Genomic DNA, 22872 nt, shown 5'->3' with positions numbered 1-22872 from the left:
GTATCCAACAAACCAAAAACCCTATCTGTCTTTTGGGTTTGATTGCAACAACAAATACCCAAAGTGTACACCATGATAAACTAGTGAATATATATAAGGTGTTTCACATAAAGACTGTCCCATATCAAAAAAAAAAAGTTTGGGAAACCTTGCATTAAAATTAAATATTTTTATTTAATAATATTAAAGTTCTTTTACAGAACTTCTTAGAGCCATAATATGCAAATCACCATTGCAAATCTTCAATATTTTCCAAAATTTTGGTCCATATAATCCTTTTTCATTGATCCTCTATTGAGGGAATCACTGAAATACACGTTGAGAAACACTACTTAGACCATATGAAAGACTCTTCCATTTAGCTTATGACTCTATAAAACACTCAAGTTCAGGAAAAAAATCTACAATTAATCTTCAGGTATTTGTAATAACTTTTTCAGACTATAGAAGAGACTTCTTTTTAATTGTAAAAAAAAAAAACAAAAAAAAAAAACCCTGAAACTCAGAAGATAACAAAAGTTAAGAGAAAAAATCTCTCATATTATTTCACTGCCTAGATATGACTGTTAACATTTTGATACTTTTTCTGACTTTTTCCCTAATATTAAATTTCCAAAAACTACCAAGCATTACTTGCAAAATTTACAGCCATTAGAAATTGACTTTAAAAAGCAACTGTGTACCCTGGATTCTATAAATCCCATAAAAATTACTTTAGATAGAATTATCAATGAAATTAACTTCATGGGATAGTCATCTAAACAATTTTTCTAATATCCCTATTTATTTCTCTCCCTCCCATTCACCAGAATGGCTTCTCGATAGTTTTCTTTGTGGACTTACTCTTCCCTTATCTTAAATACTGGTATTCCTTTGTATTCTGTCCTAGACTGCAGTGTATTCCCATATTATATATGGTCATGAATTCAAGAGCCCACAGGAGCCAGGCAGGTACTGCAAATGAGTTCAACAGGCTGAATAAGAACTGTGCCAAACTGGATAGCACATTACCCACCTACAAAAGGAAAGTTGTCAGTTCCTGTTGATTACTGACTTCCATGCAAGAATACTGGACTGGGACTGTTTCATCAGGAATTTTTTCATGAAAAGATGGAAATCCAAATTTTTATCTCTACTCTACCAGTTCTTAAATATTTGAAACTAATAATTCAGAATATATTTAAATACTCTGATGGGCAAACAAAACATATCTGTGAGTCAGAATTGGTTCACTGTCTACAAGTTTGCTACCTCATTTATATACACTTTTCATGCACAATCTCAAATATTCTTATAATTTCAATGACCATGTAAATTCTGATCTCATTAGGTTCAGATTCATACATCCAACATCCTACCATTCTCCCATACCAATTCCATCTGAATAACTTAAAAACACATACAACTCAACCTACCTAAAATTGAACTCATTATTTTACTCCCAACCTACTCCATCTCCTGCATTCTTTCACTAAATGGCACCCTTATCAACACAGTTACTCAGGTCAAACGCTTTGGGTCACTCTTAATTCTTAATATATTATTCTTACATCTTCCCACAATACCCAAGTATTGCCTCTTCTATCTTCTAACTATTTGTTTAATATGTCAGCTTATCTTCACTCCTAAATCCACCCTAATTTTTACCAAGAATACAGTCTTTTCTCTTTTCAATGATTTCTCCATACCTGCATTCAGAGTGGACTTCCTAAATGCAAATTTGGTCAAGTCAATTCTTCGCTTAAAACTCTTCAAAATCTAGCTCCCGACCTTAGATAAAGTCTAAATGCTCAAACTGGCTTACAAGCCTTTCATACTATATATTTTTATTATCTTCTCAACCTTATCTCTTGCCATCCTTTCCCCCAGCCTTTCCAACCAACTAAACTACTTAAAATTTCTGTGCATGGAACAAAAACTCTCACATTCTATCCTTTAAAACTTCTGTTCCCTCTTCCTGGAAGCCCTCTCCTCCAGTTCTCCACTCACCTAACTGAAACTCATCCTTCAGATCTCATGGATGTAACTTCCTTCACAGATACTTCTCTGAGACTTCATGTCTATATTAGGTATCCTTCTTATAGAATTTTCACTTTATATTTCCAATATATTGTAATTGCCTTTTTACTTAATCTCACCTTTATTACACTGGAATCCCGAGAGGAGAGAAACTATGTCTTCTCAGTTTATACTTGTTTCCAGGAGCTAGTATATCATAGTGCTCAATAAATACATTTGAAGTCTGTATGCCTTACATCTATGATTTAGTTCTAAATTTCATGCTCAAATTTTTAATCACATGTAGAAAAAACTGGTTATTTTTTTTTCTTTTAAAGCTAGGGCTGTCCTTCAGAAACAGCTATTTCTGTGCTATAACCTGGAACATATTTTCCCATATAAAATTTTTTAATGTCATTTTTGTTCTATACTACTATTTTATAAGGTATTCTACAAACATTACCGTTTCTACAAACATCACAAAAATGGCTTCCAGTTTCCAAATAACCAATATACACATTATGAGAACACAAGCTATTTATAATTATGGGAACTGCCTACAATTACAATTAGGAGACTTCACTAAAAACACAAACAAGTTAAAAAATAACAAACATTGAATGAAAAGTATTTCAAGTAAGAACTTAAAATAGAAATAATCTCATATAGCTCAAAGATAATTCTGCATTTCTCACACTTAAAACATGTACTGTTAAAATTTGTTTAAATTTCTAATTATAAAATGATTCTTCTTAATTAAATACGTATTTTATTATTATCCCATACCCTTAACACATATTAATAAGTGGCATGCATTTTCTAATGTATCTCAAGAGGTAGAGAGCAATTAAAAGACTGACTGCTCAGGGAGACTGGAAGTTAGCATTTAAAATTATATCTATCACGGTGGGACTATAATTTCATGGAAAAGACTTCTGGAAATCTGGTGTAAATAAAGCAAGAAACAGTCAGGAGATAAGGTGGCTACTAATGATTTCTTGAGGATATTTCAAAGTCATTTTCAGAGGCATGTACAACTCTATAAAACACCGGATTTATATAAATGTGAGATTCTATTCAGAATCACATGCATAAGAAAATATTATGAAAAAATAAAATGCCTTATTTTATTTCTTTAATTTCTCCTAATTTTACCCTCCTTTATAATATACATTTAAAATTTTTCATTAGTTCTGAAATCATAAAGTATGGACTATGTAAATACATATAGGGTGTAAGTCATAGTTCAGGTCGTATTAATCGGAACTATGAAAAGGATTTGTTAAGTAAATGAATATAGAAACAACATTGCAAGTGTGGTGAAATATTTGATCTGTTTAGATAAAAAACTCTTCTTAATTACTTTATCAGCATTGAATTGACCACAAATGACACACCTATTACTATCTGTACTAATATTAAATTTATATAAAATCTCTATGTTTGATCTCTCAAGTTTACTTTATCAATATCCCAAAACAATATTATGAAAACAAATATTAAGTTCAGCCCTATTTAGTGCTTTTATAGAACTAAGATTATAGGGGGAAAAGTCTTTCCCAAATAGCTGAAAAAATAGATAACTTTTTGGGAGACACATAATTGTCTACCGGACAAGTGTTTTTAAAAACATACACATAGAATATTAAAATATATATGAGCAAAATAGCTCATACCAATTATAATTATAAATGAAAGCTGTAAGTCAACAGCACTTGTATCTACTTATCATACTAATTTTCACTGTCATTAGTTATTTAGTAGCCACTCTGTGGAAAGCACCAAAATAAGCCAAATATGAAGAAAAAAAGAGCAATGAACAAAGGATTCTGCCCTGGAGCAGTTCTTAATCTAATGAGGAAGAATTATCATTAATTAAAAAAACTCATTAGGACATAATATGAGAGGAATATTTTAATAAGAATATAACTAGTAACAACCTTCCCTATCAAGTAATATACATGAACATTGAAACATTGGGAATAGGGAATAGTAGATTTATTTTAAAGACCACAGTCAAGTTTCATGAAAATAGGCTGTTTTAATCAGAGTTTTAGAGAAAACTAATTACGCAATTTAGAATGTATATATACCTGAGAGAATGAGCCAACCTCAAGTCAAACGTACCTTATTAAGGACCTAATATGTACAGAGCACAAACATTTATTAAAGAAAAATTGTTTTTCCAATTAACACATTGACCAGGAAAATTGTCTCTGTATATGCTACAAAAGATGGCTTGGAATTCCATGAAATTTCACATTTGAGGGATTTCACATTTCACATGTGTAGAAACGTAAATATCAGTGCCAAATGAAAGTGGTAATTGCCATCAGCCACATACCCAAAGAGCTGTATACATCACAACATGAAAGATACTGATGAACTGATTCTTCTTGGAACTCAGAACAATATGTTAATGAGGCAAGTGAAGAGTAAGCTACCAGCATTTAAAAATATGTGAACTGATCATAATTATTTTTACATAAAGCTAAATGTGGTCATAATCCACTTGCCACTCCCACTGGAAGTGGCTATACTAAGGTTGACTATAAAGAAATGAGATGATTTTCATGTATAAGTTTTAGAATAAGCTTTAATATTTTATCATCAAATTTTGTATACATAATAACCCTTAATTATTTACAGTATTTGGAAAGTCTAAAATTAGCATATGTTAATACTACAATATCTATTTTTAAAAGCCTTTCGAGTTTTAAATTATTTTAGATGAACTTTTCACTCAAATTCATCATAAATTAGCCATTGATGTTTCAAATAACTCTGCAATTTGATATATATACTGCATAACCATAAGATATATTTAATCCAAATAAAGTGGTATTCAAGTTCAAACTTACAGTTCAATTGCCTTGTTCCACATGATAACATATCCAGAAAGAATGAAAGATTCAATATTTACAATATGTGTATTTCCTCTTTCTGTTCCAACATAGAGCCATTTACTCTGGAAAGGTAGATGACAGTAAGTAATTCTGAAAGAAAGAAAATTACAATTAAAATATCTAAATTTTATATCTGGTCAGCATTATATTTTCCTTATGCTTATAACATAGTGATACCTATATAAACAATAAAATTTACCATATACTCAGTAGCCCTTAGTTATTAGTTAGAGTTTATAGGATAGATAACAATAGTATGTCATTAAAAATAATAATGATAAAACAACCACTATTAAGTATCTAACATGGGCATTGATATATATTATTTCTAACTGAAAATAGCACTTCAAGACATATATATATTTCTGTTTCACAAGAATATTTTCTTTTACTTGCCTAGGACTGACAGCTAATAAGTGGCAAAACTGTGATTCAAATCCATTCCTGTTTGGTTGAAAAACTGACATATTTCTACAATGCTACACTGTTTGCTTTTTTTCACTTGAAATAAATATTAGGTATATATGAAACATAAATTTCAGAGGTCAGAGAGTCTGTAGCTTTGTCTACATGAGGTGATGAATTATTTACTTTTTATTCTGATGTTTGGCATCTAAGTAGTATAACGAAAACTTATAAGGTCAGAGATCCATTATACTATTCCCTTATTCTTTTGTTCTGCCTTCATCTTCACAATGGGCTTTCTGACCAATTCTGGGAAACTGTTCCACAGCCAAAGCAACCATGACTCCTATATATGAAATTTGGGAATTTATCAGAGTCTTCTATCCACAGCATCATCACTTTTTCTAGTTGGGCCTACTTAGGCTCCTTAACCACTCTTAAAAAGACATGGGGGGATAAGTTCACAGTTATTCCTTATCCGAACTTGTTACTAAATCATAATATTTCCTAGAATTTATTTAGAAAAGGAGCTGGTAAATTGTTAGCAGAGCAAAACAGAATTCTGACACCAAGCAGACACACAACTATGGGGAAAAAAAAAAGAAAATGAATGGTAAATTCCAAAAAGGATTCCATCTTGTACCTCTTTATATAAGAGTGAACATGCAGTATGTCAAATTTATATTTTCAATCTGGTTCATTGACTTTCTCTACACCAAACTTTATCTATTCAAAAGTATTCTGTTGAAGGCACCTTGCACACTACAATCCAAAAAACTAGAAGCCTTGTTATTACATACACATTTACAGAGTCAATTGACAATCTAATTAAAGTATAACATATATGACATTGGACAATTTTGATTAAAACCTAAAGTCTAGAATTGCTGTTGCCAAGAGATACTCAATAATGTTCCACAGAAAATAACTTGATAGTCATGTTTCTAGGCAATGAACAATCAATTTTCAATTCAATCCATGTAGAAAGAGGAAGCTCATTTTAAAAAGGATCTATGATCACCCTTTCTGAATACTGGGAGAGTAGAAAAAACACCAATCCCATTAAAGTAGACACAAATACAGGAGTTCAGATAGAAAAGGAGCAAACTTAAATATTACATGGTCATTTATAAGGTTAAGAAGAAAAGTCTAAGAACTGCCAGGTTTCAGTAATGAGACCTGAAGCAAGCAGCAAAATTCCAATATAGACAGACTTTACAGTAAGTACAAGAACAGTGGAATACATGAAGATCCAAACAGAAATATAAATATTCCTTGGACCAACACTACTGTATTCCTCATTCTTATTGATAAGAAACTAGACCCTTTATGACAAAAGGGTTTCATCTTATGTCCAAAGTCCAACTGATGGGTCATGGTTAAACAAGTAAGAGATTCCCAGAATTAATCTGAACCCAGTTTGAAAAGTAGAACAATAAAACAATAAAAACACTAATTTGAAAAGATATATGCACCCCTATGTTCACTGCAGCATTACTGACAATAGCCAAGATACAGGAGCAATGTAAGTGCCCATCAGTAGATGAATGGATAAAGAACATGTGGTATATACATGTACAATGGAATATTACTCAGCTACAAAATGGATGAAATCTTGCCATTTGTGACAACATGGATGGACTTTTGCTAAGTGAAATAAGTCAGACAGAAATACAACTATTAGATGACTTCACTTATATGTGGTATCTAAAAAACAAAACAAATGAACATAACAAAAGAGAAACAGAGTTATAGATACAGAGAACAAACAGGTGGTTGCCAGAGGGGAGGAAGATGGGAGGATGAGTGAAATAGGTGAAGAAAATTAAGAGGTACAAACTTCTAGTTACAAAACAAATGAGTCATAGGGATGAAATGTATAGCATGGTAAATACAGTCAACAATGTAATATCTCTGTATGGTGACAGATGATACCTAAACTTATCGTGGTGATCATTATATACAGAAATATCAAATCACTATGTTGTGCACCTGGAACTAACATTGGGTTGTAGGTCAATTATACTTTTTCTTTTATTTAGTATCTATATGAAATTATGGATGTTCACTCTTCTTATTGTCATAATCACTTCATGATGTATGTAAGTCAAGTCATTACGCTGTATACCTTAAAGTTATACAGTGCCGTATGTCCATTTTATTGCAATAAGACTGCAAGGAAAAAAAAGAAACTGAAACCTAAGGACAACCACTCGCAAAAAGCCAGCTATGCTTTCCTAAATAAAGCAACTACTTAAGCTATAGCCAATCCCATAATCCTTTGCTTTGCTTTCATGTCTTATCTATAAAAGTCTTGCCCCTAGCTATCTGTGGAGCACTCTTAACCACCTCTGTTGGCATTGCCCAATTCAAATTGATTTTCGCTCAAATTAACTCTTAAAATTGAAAAAAAAAGTAATGTGATTTACTTATGATTGACATAGGTGAAGGAGAGGGCATGATTAAACTTGTGCTGTGTGTTTGATAACCATAAGTGACTAATCAATATCCTTATAGAACTTAATTTACTGTACTTAATAGCTACACTTTCATTTATAATGTATTTCTACCACCACCACCACCTGCAAGATGAAGGATTTTCTATTATATGTGGCCCTTGGAAAAATAATATTGTTCCTATATCCATATTCACTCATTCTTTCGTAGTAAATCATCTAACACATTGTCAGTCTTCCTTCCATTCATCCATTTATTCAAGCTTCACTGAATAATTCTTTATAAAAAGTACTGTCCTTGATTACAACATACCTAATCTTTTTCCTTAAAAAAATATAACATCTAACAGAAGAGATAAGACAAGTTGACAAGTAAGAAAAATAAAAGTAAAATGTGTTAATTGCTATAAAGAGTTCAAAGGAGGGAGGGATTAATTCAAGTAAGGGAAATCAAGGAAAGCTAAGGTAGAAAACTGTACAGTATTTGAATTGGGCCAAAGGACTCTGTAATTTGATATATTTTTTACATAAGCATATTAAATAAACAAAATACATGTTTCTCAAGCTTGAATAATACACAGATCTTTAAAAAAATTTTTGCTGATCCTCACTTTGACTTACTTTTATAACTTCTTTAACTTATATATAAAAATAAGAAATTCCTCATACTTATGACTCATATATACATAAAACAAAAAACAAATTAAATACAAATAAAACTAGAATTCAAATGACAATTAATTTACATGACATATGAATTTTTTTTTTACAAAAATAAAACAATCTCACAATATGGATATGATTCTGACTCCACAGGTTCTTTTATGTCTATACTTACTCTGTGTCTCTCTTTCACCACTTGCCTCTACTTGAATACCTTTGAATTCTGTTCCATAGTATACCATCACATAATTTTATAATCATTTGGTATGAATACATAATACATGTGCATAGTCCACTTCGATTTTTTATTAACCCATAACAATTAAAATAATACTACTTGGTACCAACACAACCATAAATGCAAATATAACTTCACATATTGAAATTGTATGGCAGTATTTTTGCATAAGAGGGTTTATTCAAATCATTCAGAATATTTCCATTAGTCTGATTATAAATTACTGTGGATAATTCACAACCCCAAGACTATAAATCCTATTTTGAGAAACACTGTCAACACACAAGCCAAAAATATACTGTAAAAAGGAAAATGGCTTAAAATTACAAAAATTATGCTGTATAAAATTTAGTGGAAGATTTCAGTTTTGAAACCTTCCCCCCCACTAAGTTCTAACATAGTTCAATTTTAATCTTATTTTTTGTCTGGATTCCAGGTGAAACTTCTAGTACCGGGCATGATGACTCTGGCACCAGTCCCTTCTATAATATTTATAATCATTCTTTATAACCTGGTTATACTCAGAATCAGGTATGTGATTCTGCATATTAAAAATACAAACCAGAGATGACGATTCAATAGTTCTGCAGTAATATCTAGGAATACTGTTTTAAAACTCTTTCTGGGTGGTTTTGATACATAACCACAGTTAAGAACTACTAAATTTTAACAACAACCTTAAAGTTTTTAGTATAGATAAATATCTCATTAAAATGCATATCCCAGATTCCAGTCACACAAACTGTGACTCCTTGGACTTGGGATGGAACATATGACTGATATTTTAACAAATATTTTGCTATTCAAAATGAAGTCCATAGACCAGCAGCATGGATGTTACCTGGAAGCTTAGTAGAAATTCAGAATCTCAGGCCCAATCCCAGAATTAAAAATTGAATTTTATGAAGAACCCCCAGGTGAGTCACACACACATGAAAGTTTAGGAAGCACTTCTCTAGGTGATTCTGATACAGACAATTCATGAACTACATTTTAAGAAATGTAGTTCTGTGGCTGAATGACTGCTGCTTACTTACTCTTCAAGTTTTAGGATAAGAACCTAAATTACTAAGTTAGTAGTAGGGATAAAGCTATGTAGTACCCCCCAAACAGCTAATGATGGTTATAATAATGATGATAAGGTGAAGCACAACAACAGCTAGGGAAAGGGACAGATAGCTACCCTAAGATTCCCTCAACACCTTAAGTCAAAGGCTGATATTTAGGAGTTTTAGTGGAAAAACTCAAATCATATAAAAAGCAAAAATAAGGAATTAAATTTTCTTTATGAAAAAGAATCTGATAATTTTAGACAACCTATACCTAGCTGAATTATAATACAAGAGATAAAATTAAATAGGTAGTGACATTTTAGTTAAATTTCATTCATTGTCTTAATGGGCTCTAATTAACCAGACAGTAAAAAATTCACTGAATTTTATTGCCCATAATTAGTTGAAAAACTAACAAATGTAAGTCAAATTTTAAAAATAAGTCAAATATGCATTTGCATAGGGAATAACAATGATTTTTGGCAAATGCAATTCTGAGAAGCTTATTTTCATTCTCCTACAGTGAAAGAAATAACATTTTCTATCATCATTTAAATTCATAGACTATTTCAATTTCTGAACGGGAGAACTGAATTAGTGGAGGCCACGTGGGGAGCAGGAATGAATCACAGGTCTTCTGGTCAGGGTGATAAAAGTAGAAGTATGATGGGGAGCCATAACCCCACCCCAGTAAGATGCCTCTCCCAACCTCAGGTGTTAGTTGAAGGCCAAATAGGGAACCTGAACTTCTATTCCCACCAGTTAGTAACAAGAGGTCATCTGCCCTTCTGTTGCCAGAGCAAGGTCAAAACAACCCACCCAAAACAGAAGGTTTAAATAAGACCTAGGGTGCCATAACATTATACTGAAAGTGTTCAGTTTGTATTAAAAAATCACTCATACCAAGAAATAGAAAAATCACACAGTTTGAATTAAAAAATAGATACCAATATCAAGATGATACAGATGTTAAAATTCACTGAAAAATATTTAAAAGAAGCTATCATAAAATGGAACAAGCAATTATGAATAAAATGAAAAAAAAAACAAAAACCAGAAAGTCTCAGCAAAGAAACAGAAGATAAAAAGAAGAATCAAATGCAAATTTTACTATTAAAAAGTACAATAAAGAAAATTTTAAAATCTACGGATAAACTGTAGCATAATGGAGGAAACAGAAGAGGCAGTAAACTCAAATATAAAGCAATATAAATTATCCAATCTGTAAAACAGACAGAAAACAGATGTAAAAAAAAAAAAAATCAGAGACTCAGAAACCTGTGGGACAAAAACAAAACATGTGATAACAATCATGTTATCAGGGTCCCAGGGTCCCAGAAGGAAAAGGATGGGACTGAAAAAGGAGTCAAAAAAATAATGTCTAAAAACTTCCCAAATTGGTAAAAGGCAAAACAAAGGATTCAAGAAGCTGAAAAAACCGAAAAGGATAAACCCAAAGAAATAAAACCAAGACAGATCACAACCAAATATCTGAAAACTAAAAATGAAAAGAAAAAAATCTTGAACGTGGCAAGAGAGCAACAACACTTTAACTACAGGGGAAAAATTCCGATGATAGCAGATTTCTCATCAGAAAACAGGGGACCAAAAGGAAGTAGAACATTACTCAAGGGCTTAAAGAAAAGAACTATCAACCCAGAATTCTATACATGCCAAATATATTTCTGCTTTTATTAGATGAAGGAAAGCCAAGAATTTGTCACTAAAAGATCAACTCTAAGAGAATGGTTAAAGGGAGTTTACTAAACAAAAAGGAATAATTTTTTTTAAAATAGGAATATTTGAATATCAAGTGTGAATAAAAAACAACAAAAAGTAAAACTATGGGTAAATACAATATATTTTCCTTCTCATAATTTCCTAAATTATGTTTGACAGTTGAAGGAAAAATTATAACACAGTCTGATTTGGTTCTAAATATAGAGAGAGGAAAATTTATTATAAATGAGGGAAATAAAAAAGAAAAGGTCTTTATACTTCATTCAAACTGGGAAAATGCAATAGCAAAAGACTGTGGTAAATTGTTTATATATAATGAAATGTCTACAGTAACCTCTAAAGAAGTGAAGTGATACAAAAAGACACTAAAAAATAAAGATAAATCAAAATGAAATTCTAAAAAAATGTTCAATTAAAAACAGGATGGCAAGAAAAAAAATACCAAGTAGGTTAAAAACAGAGAGATCAAGCAGACAACAAAAAATAAAATGAGATCTTAAGTCCTGAGATATCAATAATTACAGAAAATGTAAACACCAATTAAAATACACAGATTGACAGAGTGAATTGAAAAAACATAACCAAACTATACACTGTCTACAAGAAACTTACTTCAATTATATTGACATGGAAAAGCTGAAAGTAACAAGAATGACAAGATATATCATGCAAACATTAATCAAAAGAAAGCAGAAGAGGTTATATTAATATCAGATTAAAAAAAGAGTTCAGATAAAAAAGAGTTCAGATGACCAGAGACAGAGAAGGACATTATGTAAAGATAAAAGGTCAGTCCACCAAGAAGACAGAGCAATCCCAAATGTGCATGCACCAAACAACAGGTTGCAAAATACATGAAGCAAAAACTGATAAAACTGAAAAGAAAAAAAGAGGGACTCCATGATGCTAGTAGATTTCAACACCTGTCTCTGGCAAATCAGTAAGGATACAGAAGAACTCAACACAACCATCAGCCAACAGAAACTAATCAACATTTATAGAATAATCTGCTAAACAACAACAAAATAGGCATTCTTTCCTAGCAGCCATAAAACATATACTAAGATAGATGATATCCTGGGCTAAAAAACCTCAGTAAATTTAAAATAATTCAGATCATATACAATGTGTTCTCTAAACACAATGGAATCAAACTAGAAATCAATAAAAGAAAGATAATAGGAAAAAATCTCCAAATACTTAGAATTAAGCAACACACTTCTAATCCATGGGCCTAAGAAGTCATCACAAGGGAATTCAAAAAATACACTGAACTGAATGACACTGGAAATACAATAAATCAAAATATGTGGGAGCTTAGACATTGATTTGAAACTTTTCCTAAAGCAATGCCAAAAAGGGAATTTATAGCACTAAATACTTACATTAGAAAAAAGGAAAAGTTTCGAATCTATGTCTAAGTTCCCACTCCCAAGAACCTAGAGAAATAAGAGGAAAATAAATCTAAACCAAGTAGACAAAAAAATAATAATAATAAAGAGCAGAAATTAATGAAATTGAAAACAGTAAAGCAATGGAAATAATCAATGAAACAAAAAGCAGTTTCCTTGAAAAGTTCAATAAAACTGAAAAATCTCCAGCAAAACTGACAAGAAAAAAAAAAAGGGAAGACCATTTAGCAATATTAGGAATTAAAAAGGAATATCACTACAGATCATGCAAACTTAAATATGACAGTAACAATTTTACACAAGTATTTCTGACAACTTATGAAATGAACTAATTCCTCAAAAAGTACAAATTAGAGGGCTTCCCTGGTGGCGCAGTGGTTGAGAGTCCACCTGCTGATGCAGGGGACACGGGTTCGTGCCCCGGTCCAGGAAGATCCCACATGCCGCGGAGCAGCTGGGCCCGTGAGCCATGGCCACTGAGCCTGCGCGTCTGGAGCCTGTGCTCCGCAATGGGAGAGGCCACAACAGTGAGAGGCCCACATACCGCAAAAAAAAACAAGCAAATAAAAAAAAACCACAAGTTAGAGCAATTCCCCAAATCTGAAGTAGACTGAATAGTTCTATAACTAGTAAGAAAATTTAATTAGTAATTTAAAAATTTCCAGAAAAGAAATCTTCAGGTCCATATGGTTTCACAAGAGAATTCTATCAAATATTTAAAGAAAAATTATCACCAATTCTAACAATCTCTTCCAGAAAATACAAGAGGGAAAACTTCCCAATTCATTCTATAAAGATAGGATTACCTGAGAGTGAAATCAGATAAAGACAATACAATAAAGAAACCCACAAAATGTATACCCTAAAAATATATAACTTTTGCTTATCATTTTAACTCAATAAAGCTGGGAGGGGGAAAAAGTATGCACCAATACTCCTTATGAATACTGATGTAAAAATCCTTAACAAAAGATTAGCAAATAGAATTCAGCAATATATAAAAAGACCAAGAGAGGCTTATTCCAGGAATGCAAGGCTAGCTCAATATTTGGAAATCGGTCAGTGTAATTCACCATAGTAACAGGCTAAAACAGAAAACATGATCATATCAATTGATGCAGAAATAGCATTTGACAAAATTCAACACGCACTCATGATAAAAGCTATCAAAAATAGTATTAGAGAGTATTCTCTCAACTTCATAATGATCAGCTACAAAAAGCCTACAAGAAACATTATACTTAATGGTGAAAGAATGAATGCTTTCCCTCTAAGATCAAGAACAAGGCAAGCATGGCTGCTCTCATCCCTCTTCATGAACATAGTTTTGGAAGTTCCAGCCAGTTCAGAAAAGCAAGAACAAGAAATAAAGGCATGTAGATCAGAAAGGAAAAAATAAAACTTCCTTGTTTGCAGATAACATGATGGTCCACATAGAAAATCTCAAGGAATCTGCAAAGAAACTCACAGAACTAATAAATAAGTTCAGTAATGTTGCAGCATATAAGATAAACATACAAAACTAAGTTGTATTTCTACACACTAACAATGAGCATGTGGAAGCTGAAAATGCAACACCATTTAAAATCACTCAATATATGATATACTGAGGTATAAATATAAAAAACAACTATAGAACTTGAATGCTAAAAACTACAAAATCCAGACGAAAGAAATAAAAGATCTAAGTAAACAGACATCCTGTGTTCATGAATTTTAATACTCAACATTGTAAAAATGTCAATTCACATTTTTATAAAACTCTGGCAAAATATTTTTGCAGATTTCATTGACATGCTTATTTTAATATTTATATAGAAAGGCAAAGGGACAAGAATAGCTAAAGCAATTGTGAAAAAGAAGAATGAAGTGGGAGGAACCAGCCTACCCAATTTCAAGACAATATATATCTATAATAAAGACTACGTGGTATTTGCAGAGGGATGGAAATATAGATCAATGCAATAGAATAGAGAACACAGAAAAATAAACCCTTTAATATGTCCAACTGACTTTTGACAAATTTGTAAGTCAATTCAATGAAAGAAGGCCAACAAATAGTACTAGAGAACTGGATATCTACTGAGACAAAATTGAATCTCTACCTAAACTTCAAACCTTATACAAAAACTAACTCAAAACAGATCACACATTTATATTTACATGTGAAGTATAAAAGTTTACCAAAAAAAGGAGAAAATTCTTGGGATCTGGGACTAAGCAGTATGTTCTTAGATTTAATTTAGAAGTATGATCCATAATCACAAAACTAATAAATTGTGCTTCATCAAAATATAACCCATTTTCTACATGAAAGACTCTTACAAGCATGGAAATACAAGCTATAGACTGGGAGAAAACATTTACAAACCATATATCCAACAAAGGACTAGTTTTTAGAATAAATTTTTAAATGCTCAAAACTGAATGGTAAAAAAAAAAAAACATGAGAAAGTGCTAACAAATGGAAAATCAATTACTGGACCCAGGAGAGAAGTGAAATCTTGGAACGAACTACAACTCCAAAATTTCTATATGAGAAGTTCTTAGGGAATCCAAAAAGCAAGGGAGACAAAATCAAGGACACTAGAAAAATTTGAAGCCTCTGGTACCTACAGCCACAGCAAATGTCGATACAGCCTAACTCCTTATTGTATCAACATAAAACCTCATATTAAAGTCCTATCTACCTCAAGTACTATTACCCAATACACATGTCTAGCTTTCAACAAAAAATTTTTAAGGCATGCTAAAAAGCAAGGGAAAATGTCTGAACAGACAAAGTAACATTAGAACCAGACTCAGATGTGACAAAAATAATATGCTTATTAGATAAGAAATTTAAAATAACTATGATTAACATTTTAAGTGCACTAATGAAAATAGTAAACAACATGCAAGATGGGTAATGTAAGCAAAGAGATGAAAACATTAACAATGATTCAAATGGAAATGTTAGATATTAAAACCATTGTATACAAAATGAAGAATGCATTTGATGTGTTCATCAAGAGTCAATATAGCCAAGTAAACAATCGACGAACATGAACATAGGTTACTAGAAACTTGCCAAACTTATATACAACGAGAAAAAAAAGAGGCAGGGGAGAATATCCAAGGACTGTGGGATAGTTTCAAAAGGTGTAACATACTTATAAGTGGAATGCCAGAAGAGAGAACTGAATAGGAGTATTTGAAGCAATAATGGCTAAAAACTTCCCAAAATTAATGACATACACCAAACCACAGATCCAGGAAGCTCAGAGACACCTAGGAGGGGGAAGTATACAAAATTGACACCTAGCTTTATCATACTCAAACTGCAGAAAACCAACAGCAAAGAGAAAATCTTGAATAAATCCAGGGGTAGAGGGGAAGCCCCCTTACCTACAATACCTTTAGAGAAAAAAAGGATAAGGTTTATGATGGACTTCTCATCATAAACCATGCATGAAAGAATAAGAGTGGAGTGAAATAATCAAAGTGCTGAGAGGAAAATACCCTCACCAACCTAGATTTGTATATCCAAAGAAATTATGCTCCAAGAGTGAAGAAATAAAAACACTGTCAGAGTGAGTACAGTGGTGCAGCCACTATGGAAAACAGTATAGAGATTCCTCAAAAAATTAAGAATAGAACTACTATATGACCCAGCAATTCCACTCCTGGGTATATATCCAAAAAAAAAACCAAAAAAAACCAAACCTCTAATTTGGAAATACATACACACCCCAATCTTCATAGCAGCACTATTTACAATAGCCAAGATAATGTAAGCAACCCAAGTATGCATCAACAGATGAATGGATAAAGAAGATGTGATACAAACACAAACACACACACACACACAATGGAATATTACTCAGCTATGAAAAGAATGTAATTCTGCCATTTGCAGCAATGTGGATGGACCTAGAGACAATCATACTAAGTGAAGTAAGTCAGATAGAGAAAGACAAATACTGTATGATATCACTTGTATGTGGAATCAAAAAAATAATACAAGGGAATGTACACAGCAAAACAGAAACAGACCCACAGATATAGAAAACAAACTAGTGATTACCAGATGGGATAGGGAACATGGGAGGGACAAGTTAGGAGTATGGGATTAAGAGATACAAATTACTATGTGTAAAATAGATAAGCAACAAGGATATATTGTATAGAACAGGGAATTATAGCCATCATCTTGCAAGGACTTTTAATGGAATATAATCTATAAAAAAATACTGAATCACTATACTGTAGACCTGAAACTAATATAATATTTTAAAGCAACTATAATTTAAAAAAACACTCTCAGAAAAAATTTTTAAATTAAGAATTTTTTTGCTAGTAGAGCTGCATGGCAAAAGAAAATGTTGAAAATTTTTCAGGGAGATGGAATCTACATTAAAAACAAGAAGAACTTGGGCTTCCCTGGTGGCGCAGTGGTTGAGAGTCTGCCTGCCGATGCAGGGGACATGGGTTCATGCCCCAGTCTGGGAAGATCCCACATGCCGTAGAGAGGCTAGGCCCGTGAGCCATGGCCGCTAAGCCTGCGCGTCTGGAGCCTGTGCTCCGCAACAGGAGAGGCCACAACAGTGAGAGGCCCGTGTACCACAAAAAAAAAAAAGAAGAACTTGCGAGAAGGAATAAATGAAGGTAAAACAACATATTTTCTTTTTCTTAATTGATCTAAAAGATAAATGTCTATTCAAAGTAGTAACAGTAACAATGCACTGTGTAATTATTGTAAATAGATGAATTAAGTGGCAACAATGTCATAAAGGACAGGAAGAAAAATTTGGGAATATTCCATTATAAGCTATATTTGAAGTAATATATGTTATTTTAAAATTTTTATTGAGACATAATTGACATATAACATTATGTAAGATTGAGGTGTACAAGGTGTTGGTTTGATACATTTATATAGTATAATATGATTACTACAGTTATGTTAGCTAACACATTTATCACTTCACATAATTATCATTTCTTTTTTGTATGGAGAATAGTTAAGATCTAGTCGCTTAGCACCTTTGAAGTTCATAATACAGTATTGTTGACTATAATCATTATGATGTGCATTAGATCTCCAGAACTTATTTATCTACTAGTTTCAAGTTTGTACCCGTAAAAAACGTCTCCCCAATTCCTCCATACCCTAGCTCCTCATAACACCATTCTACTGTGTTTTTACAATTTCAGGTTAGATTCCACATATAAGGGATATCATACAGTATTTGTGTTCCTCTGCCTCACTTGTCTCACTTAGCATAATGCCCTCAAGGTCCATCCATGTTTTTGCAAATGGCAGGATTTCCTTCTTTCTTATGGCTGAAATATTTCTTTGCACATATAAACTACATCCTCTTTATCCACTGATGGACTCAGATTGTTTTGATATCTTGGTATTGTGAATAATGCTGCAATTAACATGGGTGTACAGATATCTCTTTGAGATAGTGATTTCAATTCTTTAAATATATACTCAAAAGTGGGATTGCTGGATCATATGGTAGTTCAATTTTTAATTTTTTGAGAAGCCTCCATACTCTTTTCCATAATGGCTACATCAATTTACTTCCCCACCAACAGTATTTAAATGTTCCTTTTTATCCATATCCCAAACAACATTTTTTATCTCTTAGTCCCTTTTATGAAAACAGGTGTAAGGTAATATCTCATTGTGGTTTTGATTTGCATTTCCCTGATGATTAGTAATGTTGAACATCTTTTCGTGTATCTGTTGGCCATTTGCATGTCCTCTTTGGAAAAATGTCTATTCATGTTCTTTCCCCATTTTTAAATTGGATTATTCATTTTTTTTGCTATTGAGTTGTATACATTATATATTTTGGATATTAGTCCCTTTTCGGATATATGGTTTGTGGATATTTTCTCCCATTCCCTAGGTTGCCTTTTCAATTTACTATTTCCTTTGCTGTGCAGAAGCTCTTTAATTTAATATAGCCCCACTTGTTTATTCTACATTGTCAAGGATCTTTCTCCCTATGTTTTCTTCTAGTAGTTTTACAGTTTTGGGTCTTGCATTTAAATCTTTGATCCATTTCAAGTTAATTATTGTGAGTGGCATAAGACAGGGGTCCAATTTCATTCTTCTGCATGTGGATACCAGTTTTCCCAACACCATTTATTGAAGAGAGTGTCCTTTCCTCATTGAGTGTTCTTGGTGACCATATTAAAAATTAGTTGTTGGGGTTTATGTCTGAGCTCTTTATTCTGTTACATCTATATGCTTGTTTTTAGGCCAGTACCATACTGTTTTGATTTCTATAGCTCTGAAATAATGCTTGAAATCAGGTATTGTGATGCCTCCACCTTTGTTCTTCTTTCTCAGGATTGTTTTGGCTATTCAGGGTTTTTTGTGGTTCCAAACAAATTTGATAGTTTTTTCTATTTTGGTAGAAAAATTCATTGGAATTTTGATTGGAACTACATTGACTCTGTAGATTGCTTTGGGTAGTATGGCCATTTAAACAATATTAACTATTCCAATCCAAGAACATGGGATATCTTTCCATTTATTTGTGTCTTCTTCAGTCTTTTTAATCAATGTTTTATTGTTTTTGATGTACAGGTTTTTCAGCACCTTGGTTAAATTTATTGCTAAGTATTATACTGCTTTTGATGTTATCATAAATGGGGTTGCTTTCTTAATTTCTCTTTCAGATACCTGTTTATGTATAGAAAAACAAAGGTTTCTGTATGCTGATTTTGTATTCTGCAACTTTATTGAATTCATTTACGAGTTCTAAAAAATTTTTAGTGGGGTCTTCAGGTTTTCTGTGCATAAGATCATGTCATCTGCAAACAGAGATAATTTTACTTCTTCTTTTCTAATATGTATGCCTTTTATTTCTTTTTCTTGTTTAACTTCTCTGGCTAGGACTTCCAGAATTATGTTGAACAGACATGGCAAGAGTGAGTAGCCCTGTCTTCTTCCTGATCTTATAGGAAAGGACTTTAACTTTCACCATTGAGTATGATGTTACCTGTTGGCTTGTCATATACGACCTTTTTTATGCTGAGGAACATTCCTTCTATACCCAATTTGTCAAGTGTTTTTCTCATGGAAGGATGTTGTATTTTCTTGAACGCATTTCTGTAGCTATTTTTTATTTTTCATTCTATCTGTTTTATCTTTCATTCTATGGTGTATCACAGAATTGATTTGTGTATGGTGAATCATTCTTGCATTCTGGGGATAAATTCCACTTGATCATGGTGAATGATCCTTTTAATGTACTGTTGAATTCAGTTTGCTAATATTATGTTGAGAACTGTTCCATCTATATTCAACAGGATATTGGTCTGTAATTTTCTTTTCTTGTAGTGCCTTTAATAGGCTTTTGTATCAGAGTAATGCTTGCCTCATAAAATGAGTTTAGGAGTATTCCCCCCTCTTCAATTTTTCTGGAAGAGTTTGAGGAGGACTGGTATTAATTATTAAAATGTTTGGTAGAATTCACTAGTTAAACCATCTGGTCCCAGTCTTTTCTGTGTTGGGAGGTTTTTAATTACTGATTCAGTATCCTTACTCATCTGTTTAGATTTTCTATTTCTTCATTTTTTGGTCTTGGTAGATCATATGTTTGGAGGAATATATCCATTTCTTCTAGATTATCCAGTTTGTTGGCACATACTTGTTGGTAGTAGTCTCTCATAATCCTTTTTATTTCTGTGGTATCAGTTATAATGTTTTCTCTTTCAATACTGATTTTATTTGAGTCCTCTCTCTTCTTATCTTCATTAATCTAGCTAAATATTTATCTATTTTGTATATCTTTTCAAAGAACCAGCTCTTAGTTTCACTGATCTTTTCTATTGTTTTTCTGGTCTCTATTTCATTTATTTCTTCTCTTCTCTTTGTTATTTCCTTCCTTCTGCTAACTTTGGGCTTAGTTTGTTCTTCTATTTCTAGTTCCTTGAAGTGTAAAGTGAAATTATTAAGGTCTGTCTCATTTTGTAATGTAGGCATTTATCACTACAAACTTCCCTCTTAGAACTGCTTGTGCAGACTTTCATAAGTTTTGATATATTATGTTTCCAATTTCATTTGTTTCAAGATATTTCTTGATTTCTCTATTGATTTCTTCTTCAACCCATTGGCTGTTCAAGATCATGTTGTTTAATCTCCACATATTTGTGAATTTTCCAGCTTTCCTCTTGTTATTGATTTTTAGTTTCATACTGTTGTGGTCAGGAGATATTTGGTATGATTTCAATCTTCTTAAATGCTAAGACATGTTTTGTGATGTATCATGTGATCTCTCCTAAAGTATGTATGTTCCATGTGCACTTGAGAAGAATGTATATTCTGCTCCTGTTGGGTGGAATGTTCTGTGTATGTCTGTTAGATCCATTTAGTCTAAAGTGTCATTCAGGTCCATTATTTCTGCAATGATCTTCTGTCTGAATGATTTACTCATTGCTAAAAAAGTAGGTACTGAAGTCCCCTACTATTATTGAATTGCTATTTTTCCTTTCATATCTGTTAACAATTGCTTAATATACTTAACTGCTCCAATATTTGATATGGATATGTTTACAACTGTTATATCCTCTTGATAAATTGACCCCTTTATCATTATATAATGAACTATTTTTTTTTGTTAGTGTTGGACTTAAAGTATATTTTACTGATACAGGTATAGCTACCCTTGCTCTTTTTTGGTTCCCATTTTCTTGACATATCTTTTTCCATCCCTTCACTTACAACCTGTTAGTGTCCTTAGTGTATGGTATTGGAAAGTAGACTTATATTCATTGTAAATGCATATTGAAAAACCACTACAAACTTTCTAAAGAAGTATAACTGATATGCTAGGAGAAGAGAGAAAACAAAATCATACAAAATGCCCAATTAAAACCAGAGAAGGTAGAAAAGGGGGAAGAAAAGATTTAAAGAATAAGTGCAATGTTTAGAAAACAGTTACAAATATGGTAGATATTAATTCAACTATTCAACAATTACATGTAAATGTCTTTGTTGACAAATTAAAAGATAGAGATTTTCAAAGTAGATAAGAAAAATAACTATGTGTTATTGAAACAAAAACTCTTAAAAATACTGACAGTGTTCCACTCTGTGATATTTATCCAAAGAAAATGAAAACACTAATTCAAAAAATATACGCACCTCAAGGTTCATAACAACATTACTTACAACAGCCAAGATACGGAAGCAACCTAAGTGTCCAACAACGGATGAGTAAATAAAGAAGATGTGGGAGATATATACAATGGAATATTACTCAGCCATAAAAAGAATGAAATTTTGTCATTTGTGACAACATGGATGGACCTGGAGAGTACTATATTTAGTGAAGTCAGACAGAGAAAGACAAATACTGCATGTTTTCACTTATATGTGAAAGGAGAAAGATATACATATGATGCTAACACTAATCAAAAGAAAGCTAAAGTAGCTATATTAACTTAAGACAAAGCAGACATCAGAACAATAAATATTATCAGGGATAAGGATGGGCATAAAATAATGATAAAAAGGTCAATTCTCCAAGAAGATGTAACATCTTAATGTATATGCACGTAACAACAGACATTAAGGGCTTCCCTGGTGGCGCAGTGGTTGAGAATCTGCCTGCTAATGCAGGGGACACGGGTTGGAGCCCTGGTCTGAGAGGATCCCACATGCCGCGGAGCAACTAGGCCCGTGAGCCACAACCACTGAGCCTGCACGTCTGGAGCCTGTGCTCCGCAACAAGAGAGGCTGCCATAGTGAGAGGCCCGCGCACCACGATGAAGAGTGGCCCCCGCTTGCCATAACTGGAGAAAGCCCTCGCACAGAAACAAAGACCCAACACAGCAAAAATAAATTAACAACAGACATTAAAATACATGAAAAAAACTGATAGAAATTCAAGTATGAAGAGAAGAATTTATTAATATAGCTGGAGACTCTAACACCAAGGCAGAAAGTCAGAATACAGGTGACCAGAATAGCAGCATCAATCAACTTGATGTAAT

General features: G+C 32.4%; 1 protein-coding gene across 2 annotated transcripts in view; it reads right to left on the bottom strand.

Annotated features, from left to right (window-relative positions):
• Positions 1 to 22872, bottom strand: part of STXBP5L (syntaxin binding protein 5L) — a 377334-nt gene that overhangs the window by 240562 nt on the left and 113900 nt on the right. For both annotated transcript variants that reach the window (XM_082839711.1, XM_082839710.1), the window contains exon 6: positions 4860 to 4994. In XM_082839711.1, coding sequence (XP_082695837.1) covers positions 4860 to 4994 — 135 coding nt within the window. The remainder of the gene's footprint in view (positions 1 to 4859; positions 4995 to 22872) is intronic.

Source organism: Leucopleurus acutus (assembly GCF_964270905.1).
Source record: "Leucopleurus acutus genome assembly, chromosome: 5".
Taxonomy (NCBI): domain Eukaryota; kingdom Metazoa; phylum Chordata; class Mammalia; order Artiodactyla; family Delphinidae; genus Leucopleurus; species Leucopleurus acutus.
The sequence above is the reverse complement of the archived record's forward strand: the minus strand, read 5'-3'. Positions and strand labels throughout refer to the sequence as shown.